This window comes from Xiphophorus hellerii, chromosome 1, assembly GCF_003331165.1.
Source record: "Xiphophorus hellerii strain 12219 chromosome 1, Xiphophorus_hellerii-4.1, whole genome shotgun sequence".
Taxonomy (NCBI): domain Eukaryota; kingdom Metazoa; phylum Chordata; class Actinopteri; order Cyprinodontiformes; family Poeciliidae; genus Xiphophorus; species Xiphophorus hellerii.
This window is the reverse complement of record NC_045672.1, coordinates 19,529,324-19,544,838: the sequence shown is the minus strand read 5'-3', so window position 1 is coordinate 19,544,838 and position 15,515 is coordinate 19,529,324. Positions and strand designations below refer to the sequence as shown.

At 39.5% G+C, this 15,515-nt stretch overlaps 1 protein-coding gene across 4 annotated transcripts in view; it reads right to left on the bottom strand.

The window, feature by feature from the left end:
• znf512b (zinc finger protein 512B) overlaps positions 1-15,515 on the bottom strand; it is a 37,119-nt gene that overhangs the window by 6,009 nt on the left and 15,595 nt on the right. For 3 of the 4 annotated variants that reach the window (XM_032576140.1, XM_032576148.1, XM_032576165.1), the window contains 13 exons: positions 13,655-13,734; positions 13,374-13,502; positions 12,946-13,115; positions 12,575-12,852; positions 12,387-12,458; positions 9,046-9,180; positions 8,236-8,363; positions 7,178-7,270; positions 4,983-5,081; positions 3,178-3,432; positions 2,769-3,092; positions 2,110-2,211; positions 1,835-1,897 (listed from right to left, as the gene is read on the bottom strand). In XM_032576140.1, coding sequence (XP_032432031.1) covers positions 1,835-1,897; positions 2,110-2,211; positions 2,769-3,092; positions 3,178-3,432; positions 4,983-5,081; positions 7,178-7,270; positions 8,236-8,363; positions 9,046-9,180; positions 12,387-12,458; positions 12,575-12,852; positions 12,946-13,115; positions 13,374-13,502; positions 13,655-13,734 — 1,928 coding nt within the window. The remainder of the gene's footprint in view (positions 1-1,834; positions 1,898-2,109; positions 2,212-2,768; positions 3,093-3,177; positions 3,433-4,982; positions 5,082-7,177; positions 7,271-8,235; positions 8,364-9,045; positions 9,181-12,386; positions 12,459-12,574; positions 12,853-12,945; positions 13,116-13,373; positions 13,503-13,654; positions 13,735-15,515) is intronic. The other variant, XM_032576157.1, reaches the window with a different exon arrangement.

The following is a 15,515-nucleotide window of genomic DNA, read 5'->3' as shown; positions in this document are numbered from 1 at the left end:
TTCAATGAGTAAGAAAATTACCTTTTGGGGTTTATCTGTAATAAAATTACAATAACCAAACAATAAAACAAGATTTAGACCAATATGTGAACTTTTCTGTCAGAAGAACTGAATATTTAATTAGTCCGACATTTTCTATAAGACTGAATGAGTTGTATCAAGCTTTACAATTTTAAGATTTCCTATGACCTTTTCTTTCAGATAAGCAAAGAGAACTCTTAATTAAAGGTTGTCTTATGAGATATGAGTTCTATGCCTTATCATATCTGTTCTACAGTATGTAGGCCTGTCACGATAACAAATTTTGCTGAGCGACTAATTGTCTCAAAAATTATTGCAATAAACAATAATATTGTTTGAAGAGCTTTTTACACTGATTTAATGGAAAAAAAAGTAATAACGCATGCGATTTCCTGCCAAAGATAAATACACTTTATTTTCAAAAGAACACTTAACACTGGAACTGATAAACAAAATTAAAAAAACAACCAAAAACAAAAATAAAATGGATTCTCAGTCTCCATTAACAAAAAATGTACTTGAATAAAAACTAAACAACATAAAGCCAAAGTGGAAATAAATACTGCATTCAACCAAAAGAGTACAGATTATGAAGTCTGTGTACTATATTGCACTTCAGTAATAATTAGATTTAAATAGAGAAGACGGGCACATCGACTACCTGATGCAATAGTTCACACTACACAATTTTCTGCCCCGATTTTCCCCTTACGACAATCTTAGAACGTTGGGCGTGCGATTTCGTAACCGATTATCCTGTAGTGTGTGCTGTGTGACAATAGATCGTCGTGGCCGCTCCGATCTAAATCAGGGAGCTGAGACTGGGACTGTTAACGCAGCCTGTCGAATGTGACAGGTAGCCAATCAGAAAGCGCAGATTCCCCTCCGTGCTTTCTGAGGGGAAATTATGGAGGGGAATCCCAAACAACTGACACAGGGCAACCCGAAGTCCAGCGGACATTGGAGATGATATGTGGAAACAACATTAATGTTTATTCAACATTTCGTGCAAAGAATACAGAAATGACAAGGGGAGGAGTTGGAGCTAAATTGTTACCGCTGTTGATAAACCCGGTAACTTTTCAGCTGTTCTTCGTGACATAAATAGGTTATAATGATTTTCATTCAGTCAGGACTGAATGCAATCTACATGCATTGCAGGTAGATTGTAGTAAAGCATTGATTAATGACTGGTTTTAAAATTAGTTAACTGGACTTGTAGCCATTATTTTGTGCCCTTTGTTGGACACCACACGGCACGATCGAACCCGATCGAACAGTTATACCTAGGATTTCCGTCGGCTAATGTGTGGTCTCTCAGCTTTTGAAAATGGGCCAACGGTCGGCCGACAGCTCTAAGATCATGTAGTGTGCACTGGGCATTACGCTAAGGAAATGAGGAAGGGAGAGGTCAGTGGAGCCTTTTTTCATTCAGTGTCATCAATAGAAAGAGAAAAAGGCTGGAAGAAAGGATAAAGCCCTTAATTAAAATGAGGTCGATAGTTTTAATTTATTGTGCGATTTATTGATTTATTGTTTACCGCGACAGGCCTAGTTCTATGGGGACAGACAAGAGCATCAGATTCTACTAAATTACCTACTTTTTTATTTTTTGGTGATGAATTTCAACATTTTCTTTGACCTATGTTCACTACAGACAAACTGAAGAGGAAACATCTGGTCTGGCAGATGACCTCAGGTTCAAATATTGGATTGGCTTCTATTTGAGTACATTTCAGCTTATATGATGTTGTCACAACAGATAGGTGTGATTTAGGTAGTTGATAGAGCTGCTGCAGATGGAGGTCTGTACCTGGCTGCAGTTGGCAAGGTGTGCCTTCAGTCCAGAGACGCTGGAATATACAGCTTCACAATTCTGAAGTAAAAACAAGAGCAATGGATCATAATGAGTCAGTGAACATATTTATAAAACTCTTATTATACTTAAAAAACTGAAGTGATTATTTAAACCTCTCCTTCATAAATAAAATCCCAGAAAGTTTACCCTTTCTTTTTACAAACTATGTACTTTAACCAAACAGATTTGTTTTCTGTGTTTTGACATGTAAACAAGAGGAATTTTCATACAGCATTTGTGCAGCAAATGAAGCCCTTCTCCTTCACTTGGTTCTTCCAGGTCTCCAGTAGCTCTGGGCTGAAGTTGGGGAGGCCAGGACGAGTGTAGTTCAACTGTACAGAAGAGAACATTTTTCCTGAATTGTTAACTGAAATAAAGTTTAACTCATTTCAATAGATATTTGTCTTTCTTTTTTGCACTTATGTATTCATGCTGTCATTAATCATTTACCACAGTGCATTGCAAACATCTTCACATTACTTCAGATTTTTTACATTTTCTCTAGGTATTTCACAAGCCTTAAACTATTTACAGGTATTTTATGTGGCTGACCCAAGCAATGTAGTGCATATGCTAAAACGTGTGGTGTGTATACATGCATTGAACTGCCCTGTATACACACCTTTATAGAACATTTAAGGGCATATTTCTAAAAGTTGTCAAATCTCATTCTCATTAGATTGAGAGTGTTTGTGAACATCAATGTCAAGTCTTGCTACAGATTCTCAACTGGATTTAAACTAAAACATTACATTGTTGCTCTGGCTGTACGTTTTTGTTTGTTGTCCAAATAAAATTTACCGAGGTTTGTGTTTGTGACATGACAAAATGTAAAAAACTTTTATCGATATGAATATTCTAGCCAGCACTGTATGTAATGTCTCCTCACCCTTTTGCTGTCAGGCACCAGGTCGTCCTTGATGCGTCGCTTGGTGCCCCAGTCTTTGGCCAGCTCATCCTCTGCTATCTCCTGCAGGTGGAACACGGCCACCTGAGCAGACTGCCGCCTCACTCGGCCGCTGGGTGTCCTTTCAAAGTCCTCCCCCTGATTCTTAATTTGTGCTGCTTTCTCTTTGCTTTGTTTTCTCTCCTGTTCCTTTTCCAAGTCTCTCTCTTTAGGCTGGCTGGTTGGGATTTTCTCCGGCCAGTCTTTCCTCTCGAGCAAGTTTTGCTCTTTTTTCTTCCCTACTAACGGAGAGTCTTCAGAGATCCCCTGGAAAAACAAAGACAGAACTCATTTGGGAGAAATTCTTGATGCTCCGACAATATTTCATCAGTCCTCTCAACGATCCACTTACCCTTTCCTTGCCTGTATTGTTGTTGGTGTCAGTGATGTTGTTCTTGTAGTTATTGGCATTTGTCGCTGTCGTGACAGTGGTGATGGTCGGCGGGTGCTCAGTGCGTATGTGGTAGTCTCTGCCTGCCTTGGAGCGGTAGCTCTTCCCACAGTGCTGGCACAGAAACACAGGCCTCTCATCGTCAGAAAACTCTCTTCCACAACGCTGCTGGTGATACTGGTAGCCCATCAGACTGGAAAAGTGGGCTGAACAACCCTGTGTATATACATATATGTGTATGCGTGTATGCATGTTTGTGCACAAAAGGTTTGTAAGATGGTGTGACAACAATGACAAGAGATGAGACAGGATGAACATTTAGCCAGGAAGGCAAAAAATCTCAATGTTAAAAGGAACAGTATTACTGGATTTAGTCAGCGGTTTTTAGTTGATGTTTGACAGGTGGTAATTTTTCTGTGTCCAAACATGTTACTACTAAACATCAATCAGGCAATCAGTTTTTCAAATTTCCTTCTTCTCTGAAACCTTTTGACCTTTTGTAGTCCCAGAAACAGGAACTGAGTGATGACGTACTGTAGCTTAGGCATCATATCAGAAATTAAAGCAGAGGAAGTTGAAATCATTCTTCCAACACATTTTTCTTGTCAAAATGTCATGCCTTTAGGAAACTGGAAGGAAAAATGTTTCTACAGAAATCAGACTGTCAATATGGAAGCGACATAATCAACAAACATGGCATGGATGGATGAAACCTAGCAAAAAGATTCATTCGTCTGTTGGCTTCTTCACATTTTGTGGAGTCACAACCATAAATTTAAAAGCAGTTTTTTTGGATTTTACTTGATGAATGAACACAAAATAATGCATAATTGTAAAGAGGGAGGAGCACCATACTTGGTTTTCTTTTTTTTTAACAAATAAAAATATAAAAATGATAGAAGATTACCTTTCATTGAAATTACAGCTGCACATTTTGGAGGGTATGTCTCTACCAACTTTGCATATTTGCAGACTAAAATCTTTGCCAATGGAGTATGCTGATAACAATTTGCCTCTATTGACGCAGTTTTTCAATATGATAGTAAATACTGTATATGATATGAGATTAAAATAATTCAACTAATAAAACCAAGGAAGTTCTTTGTACTGTATTTAAGATATCAGAGAAAGGCTGAATACAAACACACTATTCTTTTCAGATTTTTATTTGCCAAAACTGAAAAGCATTTTTTATTTCCTTCCACTTCAGTCATGCACTACTATATATTTCTGGTAACCTAGCACATACAATTAAAATAAAATACAATGATGTTTGTGGTTCCAATGGGTTAGAACTGGCAAAAATTAAAGGGGTCGGGATGCTTGTGCAGGGCAAGGTATGGGCAGATGGATAGATGAGTAAAACTAATATAAAGTTTGTCAGAACATCCATCCATCCATCCATCCGTCCGTCACAGGGACACAGAGGACAAACAACCATGTACACACACAGTCATTCAGGGACGACAGTCTAAACAAGATAATTTTTTTCCATACTATCATTTTCTTTAGTTATTTTGATATTAAAAATACTAAAATTAATTTTCCAGACTGGATAGGAGCCTTGTAAAATGAGAGTGGCACATGTGAGGAGTCTGAGAAAAAAAGACACCAAATCCAAACCGGCAAATGTGGAAAAGGGATTATGTCACTTTAGACAGCAAAACTGACAAAAATGTGAATGACAGATGTTTAAAAGAAATTATGATATATGATAAAAGGCAGAAAAGAGACAAGGCCATGGAAAGAACTAGAGAGAAGAATACCTCAGTAGGACACTTGATTCGTCCCATCTGTTTGAGCACTCGCCGCAGCCGTTCTCTCTCTTCGTGCTCGTTGCCCGTCTGGCCTTCGCTCCCTGAGGGCTGAGGAGGAACAAACACACCTTCATATAAGCTTGTCACACCACAAAACCACCCGCTTCCTCATATCACAATAACATTGTACCAAGAAAGCATGTTTTCCCTCTCATTTGTTCACACTGTGGCAGGATCATTGAATGATTTCATGGTGAGGCTGTTACTCAAGGCGTGTTTGTGACAACTGTCAAACTCATGTTTTAACTTGAATGTCGGCTGGTGCCAAACGCAGCCAAGACCAGAACAACAGATGGTAAGGCTGCCAGATAGAAAAAAAGAAGAGTGAGGCACTGAAAAGAGTCTGGACCTACTGAGTAATCCCAGGGGGGTTAACTTCACGTGTTTACTCAAGCGTAAAACGCTCCATGAGACACACGGCATGCAACTCTGCATCAGATAAAAGGTGAAGGTAAAGAGGAGATGCCCTTTTATCTCAACAATAATGTTTGCCTGCAGATTGAGCCTGTGATTTACACTGACGGGCAAAAAAAGGATAGCTGTGCATCAACATGCATTATTAATTTCTCTAATATATATAGAACAAAAGAAGAGTGAGAACCACCAAAGAATTACTTGTCCTGTGATGGACTAGAGGCCTTTCCAGGGCACAACCCAACTATCGTACAGACTATGGAAATAAGGTTTTTAAATAGCCTAGTCCATGTACAAACACTTCCAACACAAAGGGCCAAAGGTCCCTGAAAACTACATGCTACAAAAATACCAAACTACAGCACTAGCGGTATGCAGCTACTATAAACTAGTATAGTTTATGGCTGCAAAAAATAGGGACAAAAATAAGTCAATTAAGGCTAATATTAATAAAATAACCACATCAATATCAAATACTTATAAATAATACAGTAAAAAGAATCGCTACACATAAAAAAAAGGACCAGAGTTCAAGTTATGGGCTGAAAGATTGACAGGACATTAAAAAATGATGCTTCTATAAATCAAAGCCACTAGATAAATAAATCTGATTTAGCAAATGCTACTGCTGCGGTATGATGTTCTTTTCTGCAGTAATGCCTGCATAAATAAGATCAGTGGAAATACCAACTTGCCTTACAAATACATAATAAATATTTTTTGCCATAAATAATTTAAAAATAGGGGTCACTGCTGTGGCTAGAGTGAGTATGGTAACTGTCCTTCAATCAGACAGGAACAAGTTTAATTTCAGCTTTCCATTACTTCAGTCAGGACCTACTCTGAGATTTGGGTACAAAAACACAAGTGGCAAAACTATATCCAAAATACTGAGATCTTTTATATTTTCACTAACTATTTATGATCATCTATAAAATATGCGGTGCATTGTTATTTTCCTGAGATAACACGCCTTCTCATATCTCTGAGGATCTTACATACCTAACATGCTGAAGTCATCTCCACTGAGTTGAAAGGATGCCAGTAATGTCTGGCTACAAGTCCCTTCAGAAGATATATGGCTGATTCGCTCAGTTTAATTTTGCTGGTGCAAATGGATCATTACTCCAAAACTACCAAGCATGACACACTTCATAAATATACATGTACGAGCCCATGTATCAGCTCCTTGGAGCCTAGGTGCTCACCACCTAGCGACATACTACAAGCCTCAAAGTTTACTGCCTGTAGAGTCGTTAATTTTTTATGATACCTTTACAAATAAGCAGCTTTGAATTATTTAACAAACTTCATTGCAGTGTCATTGCTCTAATGCAAAACCGGGCATGATAGTATCTTAATGAAGCTCTTGGTCGACAGACTTAAGACAGGTCCAGAAAGAAATAGGAGCAATAAAACAAAAATGCCATCATCCAGGTTATGAGTTCCAATACAATTTTAAGGAATTAAAAACAGAGATGTATTTTACTGAATGAAAAGATATTTAAACATAAGGTATAACTTCATGGGCCCAGAGAAGAAGAAGCACATCAACACAAGAAAAAGTCAGAGCAGTTTCCAAACAGCTGAAATTCTCTGGTGTCAAAACACTCAGGAAATTCTCAAAACACCCAAAGCACTTTCCTCAGGGTCAGGCTAAGATTGATACACAAAGAAGACACAAGAAGGTGTGTATTTAACACAAAAAAACACAACACATGCCAGAGTACCTTGGTGCTGTGTTCTGCCATGGTGTGGTAGTTTAGACCAGCTTTGGACCGGAACTGTTTCTGGCACTGCTGGCACTTTAGGGCATCCTGGAGCTGAGGACAGAGAGGGCCAAACAGAGAATCATTTACATACCTGAAACAAAAACTAAAGTTGGCTTTTCACTAAACTGAATCAATCAAAGCACAAACATGTAGTCAGCAATCTGGTCAGTTCTCATAAAAAAACCCAACCCCTGAGGTATAAGATAAAAAAATTATTATATTACAACCAGAAACTAGTAAAAATACTGCACAGGCTGGAGATGCTGGCAGATTTTATTTTCATAGTCATCTAATGTATATACAGTTGTCACTTCAAAAAAGCCCGATTGTGTACAGATGGATTTTTGTTATAAAAGCCAAAATCAGGCCCTGAAAAGGCAAATTTGGTTCATCAACACAAAAACAAATATAACATGTAAATGTAATCTAATTAGCAAGGTCTGCCTATGTCATAAGATGACTCTGGAAGATGGAAGATTTGGTCTGCAAATGGCATAGTTAACTACCGATCCACAGGGAGGGTGTCACTATAACACTGCTGATAATACACACTCAGCACCTGAAAAACATTGTGGTATTTCTGGATCATATCTGTACAATGTAGAGTTGAAACTTAATGGATGAAACAGTAATCGAGGTAATATGCTAATTCACTATCATGTTATATCGCATAACATCACAGAATATGCAAAGAGTAATTAGAGGTCACACAGAATTATAACTTTGAGAAACTACTTATTATGGTTTCACAGTATCAATATCATGGTATCATGCTTCTTTAGTGTTAAAAATTTAACACTAAAAATGTACAACAACTAATGATGCTACTGTTACAATTAATTAGTCAGGCTATGTGCTCTGGTCCGCAGCCAGATCTTAGTATCTAAACTAACATGCTCATTGTAGTTTGGTAGCTTTAGTCATAAAACAGTGTTCCCCTACCAAAATAGAACATTGACCCAGTTGCAGTGAAGTTTTGGTTCTCTGTGTGGTAGACAGGTGTATTTCTTGCATACCTTCTGGCAGATCTCCATGTGTTTCTTCAGACCATGGATTGTTTTCCTGGTGACAATGGAGCAAGTCGGGCACACCACTTCACCTCGCTCCGAGATTGTTCGCTGCCACTGAGTGTCAGAAACACCACCTGAGCACAAATGGGAAGCAGGAAGGCTTGTAAAATGCATGTAAAATATTAAGGATTAGGAACATTTTATTGCTTAATGTTTTCTCAGTTTAAATGAATCTATCAGATTTGTTTTAAAATTCCCAGAATCACACTGAACAGATGAGCCAGCAAAAAGCAGTACGCACAATTTCAGATAGGAAGAATTAATTAAATTTCTACACCCCTGTAAAAATTTAATGACAGGCTTCCTAGCCCGGGTAATTTTAAATGTAGCTTTGTTACATACTAGTGACCTTTCTCCTACATGCTTCTTACATAATAATGCCTGGGATCTGGTCAAGCTACCTCTCCATCCTGAGGAGAATGAAGCAGTCACAGAAAATCAAGGTGCGAACAAATTTAAAGCAGGAAGTTCTTCAACATCTAACAAAATTAGGTGGTATTGCCCAAATTAATAAAAAAAATGCAAAAATCTAATAAATCTCAGCTTTTGAAATGCTGTGGCATCATTAAAAAAAACTATATGGAGGGTGAAGATTAGATTCTCTTATAAACTATGCATTAAGACAATATATCTGAGCAAACTTAGAAATCCTTTTTTGTTTTTTCAGATTTTGTATATAATCAGAATAGGTTAATTAATTTTTTTAGGTTCCCTATTTTTTACTTATTTAAGGATTTCATAGATCTTGGTTCTCACCCGAGCTTGCTGTCACTGGCTCTTTCTTGGAGGACTGAGCAGATGAGGGTCTTTTCTGAGGCTCATCGCTGAACCCACAGCCCTCTGGTCTCTTCACACGACCTGCCTTCAGCTTCTCCTCGACCTTAGTCATGCCTGAAATGCACATACAAAAGATACAACTAATGTAGTAATTAATTTGGACAATAAACTATTTAAAAAGATGTGGAGAAAAAAATGACAGTGAAGAGAAAATGATGGTCAACGATTAGTAAGAAACCAAAGAGCAAAACTTTGTGTACGATAGCAAAAAGTAAGAATGACAATCAACTGTAAATATACACTGCTCAAAAAAATAAAGGGAACACTTAAACAACACAATATAACTCCAAGTAAATCAAACTTCTGTGAAATCAAACTGTCCACTTAGGAAGCAACACTGATTGACAATCAATTTCACCTGCTGTTGTGCAAATGGAATAGACAACAGGTGGAAATTATTGGCAATTAGCAAGACACACTCAATAAAGGAGTGGTTCTGCAGTTGGGACCACAGACCACTTCTCAGTACCTATGCTGTCTGGCTGATGTTTTGGTCAGTTTTGAATGTTGGTGGTGCTTTCACACTCGTGGTAGCATGAGACGGACTCCACAACCCACACAAGTGGCTCAGGTAGTGCAGCTCATCCAGGATGGCACATCAATGCGAGCTGTGGCAAGAAGGTTTGCTGTGTCTGTCAGCGTAGTGTCCAGAGGCTGGAGGCGCTACCAGGAGACAGGCCAGTACACCAGGAGACGTGGAGGAGGCCGTAGGAGGGCAACAACCCAGCAGCAGGACCGCTACCTCCGCCTTTGTGCAAGAAGGAACAGGAGGAGCACTGCCAGAGCCCTGCAAAATGACCTCCAGCAGGCCACAAATGTGCATGTGTCTGCACAAACGGTTAGAAACCGACTCCATGAGGATGGTATGAGGGCCCGACGTCCACAGATGGGGGTTGTGCTCACAGCCCAACACCGTGCAGGACGCTTGGCATTTGCCAGAGAACACCAGGATTGGCAAATTCGCCACTGGCGCCTTGTGCTCTTCACAGATGAAAGCAGGTTCACACTGAGCACATGTGACAGACGTGACAGAGTCTGGAGACGCCGTGGAGAGCGGTCTGCTGCCTGCAACATCCTTCAGCATGACCGGTTTGGCAGTGGGTCAGTAATGGTGTGGGGTGGCATTTCTTTGGAGGGCCGCACGGCCCTCCATGTGCTCACCAGAGGTAGCCTGACTGCCATTAGGTACCGAGATGAGATCCTCAGACCCCTTGTGAGACCATATGCTGGTGCGGTTGGCCCTGGGTTCCTCCTAATGCAGGACAATGCTAGACCTCATGTGGCTGGAGTGTGTCAGCAGTTCCTGCAAGATGAAGGCATTGAAGCTATGGACTGGCCAGCCCGTTCCCCAGACCTGAATCCGATTGAGCACATCTGGGACATCATGTCTCGCTCCATCCACCAACGTCACGTTGCACCACAGACTGTCCAGGAGCTGGCGGATGCTTTAGTCCAGGTCTGGGAGGAGATCCCTCAGGAGACCATCCGCCACCTCATCAGGAGCATGCCCAGGCGTTGTAGGGAGGTCATACAGGCACGTGGAGGCCACACACAATACTGAGCCTCATTTTGACTTGTTTTAAGGACATTACATTAAAGTTGGATCAGCGTGTAGTGTTATTTCACTTTAATTTTGTGTGTGGCTCCAAATCCAGGCCTCCATTGGTTAATAAATTTGATTTCCATTGATGATTTTTGTGTGATTTTGTTGTCAGCACATTCAACTTTGTACAGAACAAAGCATTCAATGAGAATATTTCTTTCATTCAGATCTAGGATGTGTTATTTGAGTGTTCCCTTTATTTTTTTGAGCAGTGTATATTACTTTAGTAGAATTAGTGTTTTGAAAAAGTTTTCACATCACCTTGAGCTTTTGTACATTAACTCCAGTAACTTCTATTTTTTGTTTTTATATGAATGACAGTAGACTAAAATTGTGAAGTATTAAGAAAATTACATTTTCCTGTCCTGTACAGTTAAAAACCTGAAGAGTCTGACTTGTAGTTAGTCAATATTTTCTTGAACTGTTTTGGGGTTTGTTTCTATCTGCTTTGCAAATCTAAAGACATTAAATATTTAACTTTCTTAGAAATAGCTCAAACGCTGGCAGAAATAGCCTCGATCCTTATTTTGAACATCGATTTTCAGGTCAACAGAATCTCAATTGTCTTGGTAGGTTTGAAGTTGTGCAGTAATCTCCTTATTTTTTTAATGATGGATTAAATAGTTCTCTGTTGAGCATGACGATGGCTCAGGGATAAAGTGTGCGACCCATATATAGAGACCTTGGACTTCGATGCGGCCGTCACGCATTCCGAGTCCTGGCCAGATGACAATTGTTCCTTCCTGACAACTGTCAAATAAAAGCCAGTAGAGCCAATAACAGCTTAAAAAACAAACAAAAAAATAAGCAGTTCTCTGTTATCGCCTTGCCAATTGCCTTGAGGTTATAATTAAAATCAGTTGGTTGGATTGGATGTTATTTAGTGAAATAATAGTAATAGAGCTTGAATGCAAATCCTATGCAAACTTTTCAGATATTTGTTTTGGTGAAAAAAAATTATGCCATGTATCATCTTATCCTACTTAAATTTATGCACTACTTTGGCTTAGACTGTTATATACAAAACCAATAAATTGCACTGAAATTTGCAGCTATATTGAGGAAATATATGAAATACTTCAGGGGTTATGAAAACTTTTGCAAGACACTGTATACATATCTATGAGAGGCAGCCTGAAAGAGAGCAATCTGTCTTGCAAAACGGCAGATGAATTGTTTGACATGTGATGAGAAGTGCTTTACAGCCTGAATATGCTACATGAGTCACTGAGTATTTCCAGCATATCAATGAGACAAAGACAGAAGGAGGTTGGTAAAGCTGTGTATGTGACTCACTGTTTCATTTAGCCAGAAATGAAGCATCTCAGCAGTTGCCACATTAACGCTGTTAAAAGACTAGCTCCATTGATCAGTAGCAATAGGGAGCATTCACAATGACACAACCAAATGCAATTCTCTTGAAAGGGCCTAAAATCAACTCTACAGGGACACAGTGGTATATTAGTTCTCCTTAGAATTGTATAATTAAATAAAACATCAAATAATTCCTGAGGTCTTCTGTAATCAATGCTGATTCTGTCTACGCAGACGATCTATTTATCATCTTTATAACCATGGTGACATGGTAATTGAAAATGGTGGTAGAGTGCAAATTTCCATTAGAAAGGCTGGATTATCTGCAGCAGCAGGTGTTTACCTTTCAGCCCAAATGTCCCGGATATTGACGGCTGTTCTCCGGTGAATTTCTTGGGAGTTTTTTGCTTCCGTCCTGGACCATTAAAAAAAAAAAAAAAAAAAAAAATACAAAAAAGGAATTGTATCATTAAAGACGTAGCATACACGACAAACACAAAAGTATATTACAACATTTTGCTGCAATCTTACTGTGCCTCATTCGCTCTGGATCTTCGTCGGGGTAAGAAGAGGGAAGACTCCCGCCCTCACTTTCACTCCCTCCTGCGTCGGATGATGTGCTTTGTGACTGCGACTGAGACTGAACTGTGTGTGACGATGGGTGAATCTGCTGTGAAGCCGGGATCTGACTGTGTACTTTCCTCTCACTCTTGAGGTGGGTTAGTTCTCCATTCTGAGACGGTGCGGAAACCTCATACGTTTTTTTCACCTTAAAGAACACCGGCGATGGCGGACTGTTCTCCATAGGCCTAAATTCACACACCGAAGGAACAGATTTAGGCATTAAAACACTTAAAACATCTGCCTGGTGGCTTTGGGTAAGAATTTGAACTTTCAGTCACCTTTTCTTGATGTTGGATTTGACAGGAATCTTAAGAAGCTGCTGTTCCTTGGCGTCCTTGCTAACTCTCTCTGGGTGGTTCCACAGTTTGTGCTTCTCCAGCCGTACTTTTGTGGCAAAAGCTGCCTCACAGTAGGGACAGCCGTGACTCAGCTTCTCGGCTACAGTTGGCTGAAGAAAGATATCATGAGTGGGGACCTAGATTAAGCTCTCGCCCTACACATTATCCAATATTAGTTGGTGGTTATTATTTAAAGCTCTTAGGTAACTTAGAAGTCATTCAAGAAGAAAAACATAAATTGTATTTCTTAACTTCAATAGTCGTATAAGATTCAATTGCGTTTCTTGAATCTTTAGACCTTATCGGAAGAATCCAAACAGAAATAGCCAGCAAAATAGCAGGAAAAGCAGCAGAGGCTAGTGACTCACTCCTTGGCAGCGTTGATAGTGGTATTTAACGCCATAGATGCTGGGAAATTCTAGCCAACAGCCTGTACATGGACATTTAACCCTGGAGCGGCGCTTGAACTCTTCCTTCCATTGTATTATCAAATGGGCCTGCGTAGACATGATGACAAAAGAGTGAGAACCAGCAAATTCTTTTAAAAAAAAATTGGTTTATCTTGCAGACATTATCAAGAAACTGTCTTCTGTTAAGGGGTAACAAAGCCCAGATAACGCACCCAGACATGTCCAAGAGAGATACTCACAGGAATGCTCCTAAGCTCCTGACCGTCAGTCTTAGGCCGACCTTTTCTCTTCCCATCTGCTTGGTCGTCACACATTAAACCTGGAAAAATTAGAACAAAATATCTTTGGGATAAAAGTGACGCCACTACTTCACACTTAATAAAAGCTTGCAAATTGCTATGACAAAGTTTTGTGAAGTGTTCCACAAACCATTTTCACTATCTTTTAGTCGAAACAAAATTAATGATTCACAATCACTATAGAGGTTGAGTTAAGCAGGTAGGATAGACAGGTACATGAGGGATCTCCTAAAACCATGCACAGTGTCACATCCAGTATTTTACACTAGTCCTTCAGCAGAAAAAGTTTTTTTTCTTTACAGACTAAGAGCCCAAGACCTTGAGATGAAAAGCTTGGCAGTTCTGTTTTTAAGATGCAGACTGCTTTTATCTTCTAGAAATATAAACAGTTGAGTTGTTGAAACAACCAGTTAAAGCTTAAATTACTCTTTCAAACTAATGTGAAGCTTCTAATCAGCAGCAATTGTACTTTTTTGATAGGTGAACTGATATGACTTACTAAAATAAATTTACTTTTCAGTAGTATTCCAATTTATTTGATAGAGCTGTGAATTGTCCAAATCTATTTCAGAACAATTGCTTTCCTCCTGCAAAAATAAAGCAGGTTTTGGACAGAAACACACACGAGGAGGCGCTTCACCAAACATACAGAATCTGATATCATGGGATTCCCACAAAAACAAATGGACTGACTCAAGTGTGTGTAAACACAGAGCTAAATGGAAACCAGGGGAGTCACATGTCAGTCTTTCTTGTGCATGTCAATGTGTAAGTATGTGTGTTTTTGCATGAGTGTGTGAAAGTGAAAGCTGTGTGAGCAAAGGATATAAATTGCAGGAGCTTGAATGAACCTCTGACACAGCAGACTGCAGACTGACTGCCTCAGCTCACTCTGTTCTCTCTGTTGCGCCCTCTTTCATCTCTGATATTGCTGCTTTCCTCTTTTCTCACCACAAGACTAAGTTTCTCTCTTTTCTCTCTGCTCTTGCTCATCTTTCTCGATGGTTCCACCATCTCAGTACTGCTCTTTTCTCTGCTACAATTAAAACCCCCACACTCCCTCTCCGTAGCACACTGCTACCTGAGCAAATCAGCCCAGACAGATGAAGAGTGTGCTCCGTACAAGACTGCATGCATGATTGAAAAGGTGAGAAAAGAGGGAGAAGAGAATAAAAAGGATGTTGAAGAGGGAGAAGGGAATTTCACAGAAGAATGATTTTGCCTGAACATAATACTGAATGACAGTGCTGCAGGTAACCCTGGTCTGCAAAATGTGTCTTTACATATGCTCTGAACCTGACTACATCGACATGGCAAGACCAAGAAAAGCCACACAAAAAACAACCTGGAAACCTGTGTTTCCAGGTTGTCTAAAAAAACAACCTGGATCTTAAATACTCCAAGTTTGGAACATCTCGCAAAGCACTTTTTCAGTCCTCATTTGAAAGTGGAAAACATTTGGAACAACTGCAAATCTCACAAGACCTGTCCGTCCACCTAAACTGACAGAGATAATCAGTCAAAGTGGTAGTGAAGAGGGTCATGGCAACTCAGAAAACATTGTACATCATCCTAAACACACAAAGCTGCATATGAAACATGGGAGTGACAGCATCATGCGGAGGAAGTTATTTTCTTCAGCACAAAGGATGGCTTGATAAAACCTGTTAGACACAGCTGTAGACTTAGACTAAGGTTCAGTCTACAGTTCAGTGAGCCTCAATCCTAAATCAAAGCACATTCAACTACTAGTTGTGACCTCCACAAATTTGGTGTGTGAGACAAAATTTAAGTTTGTTGC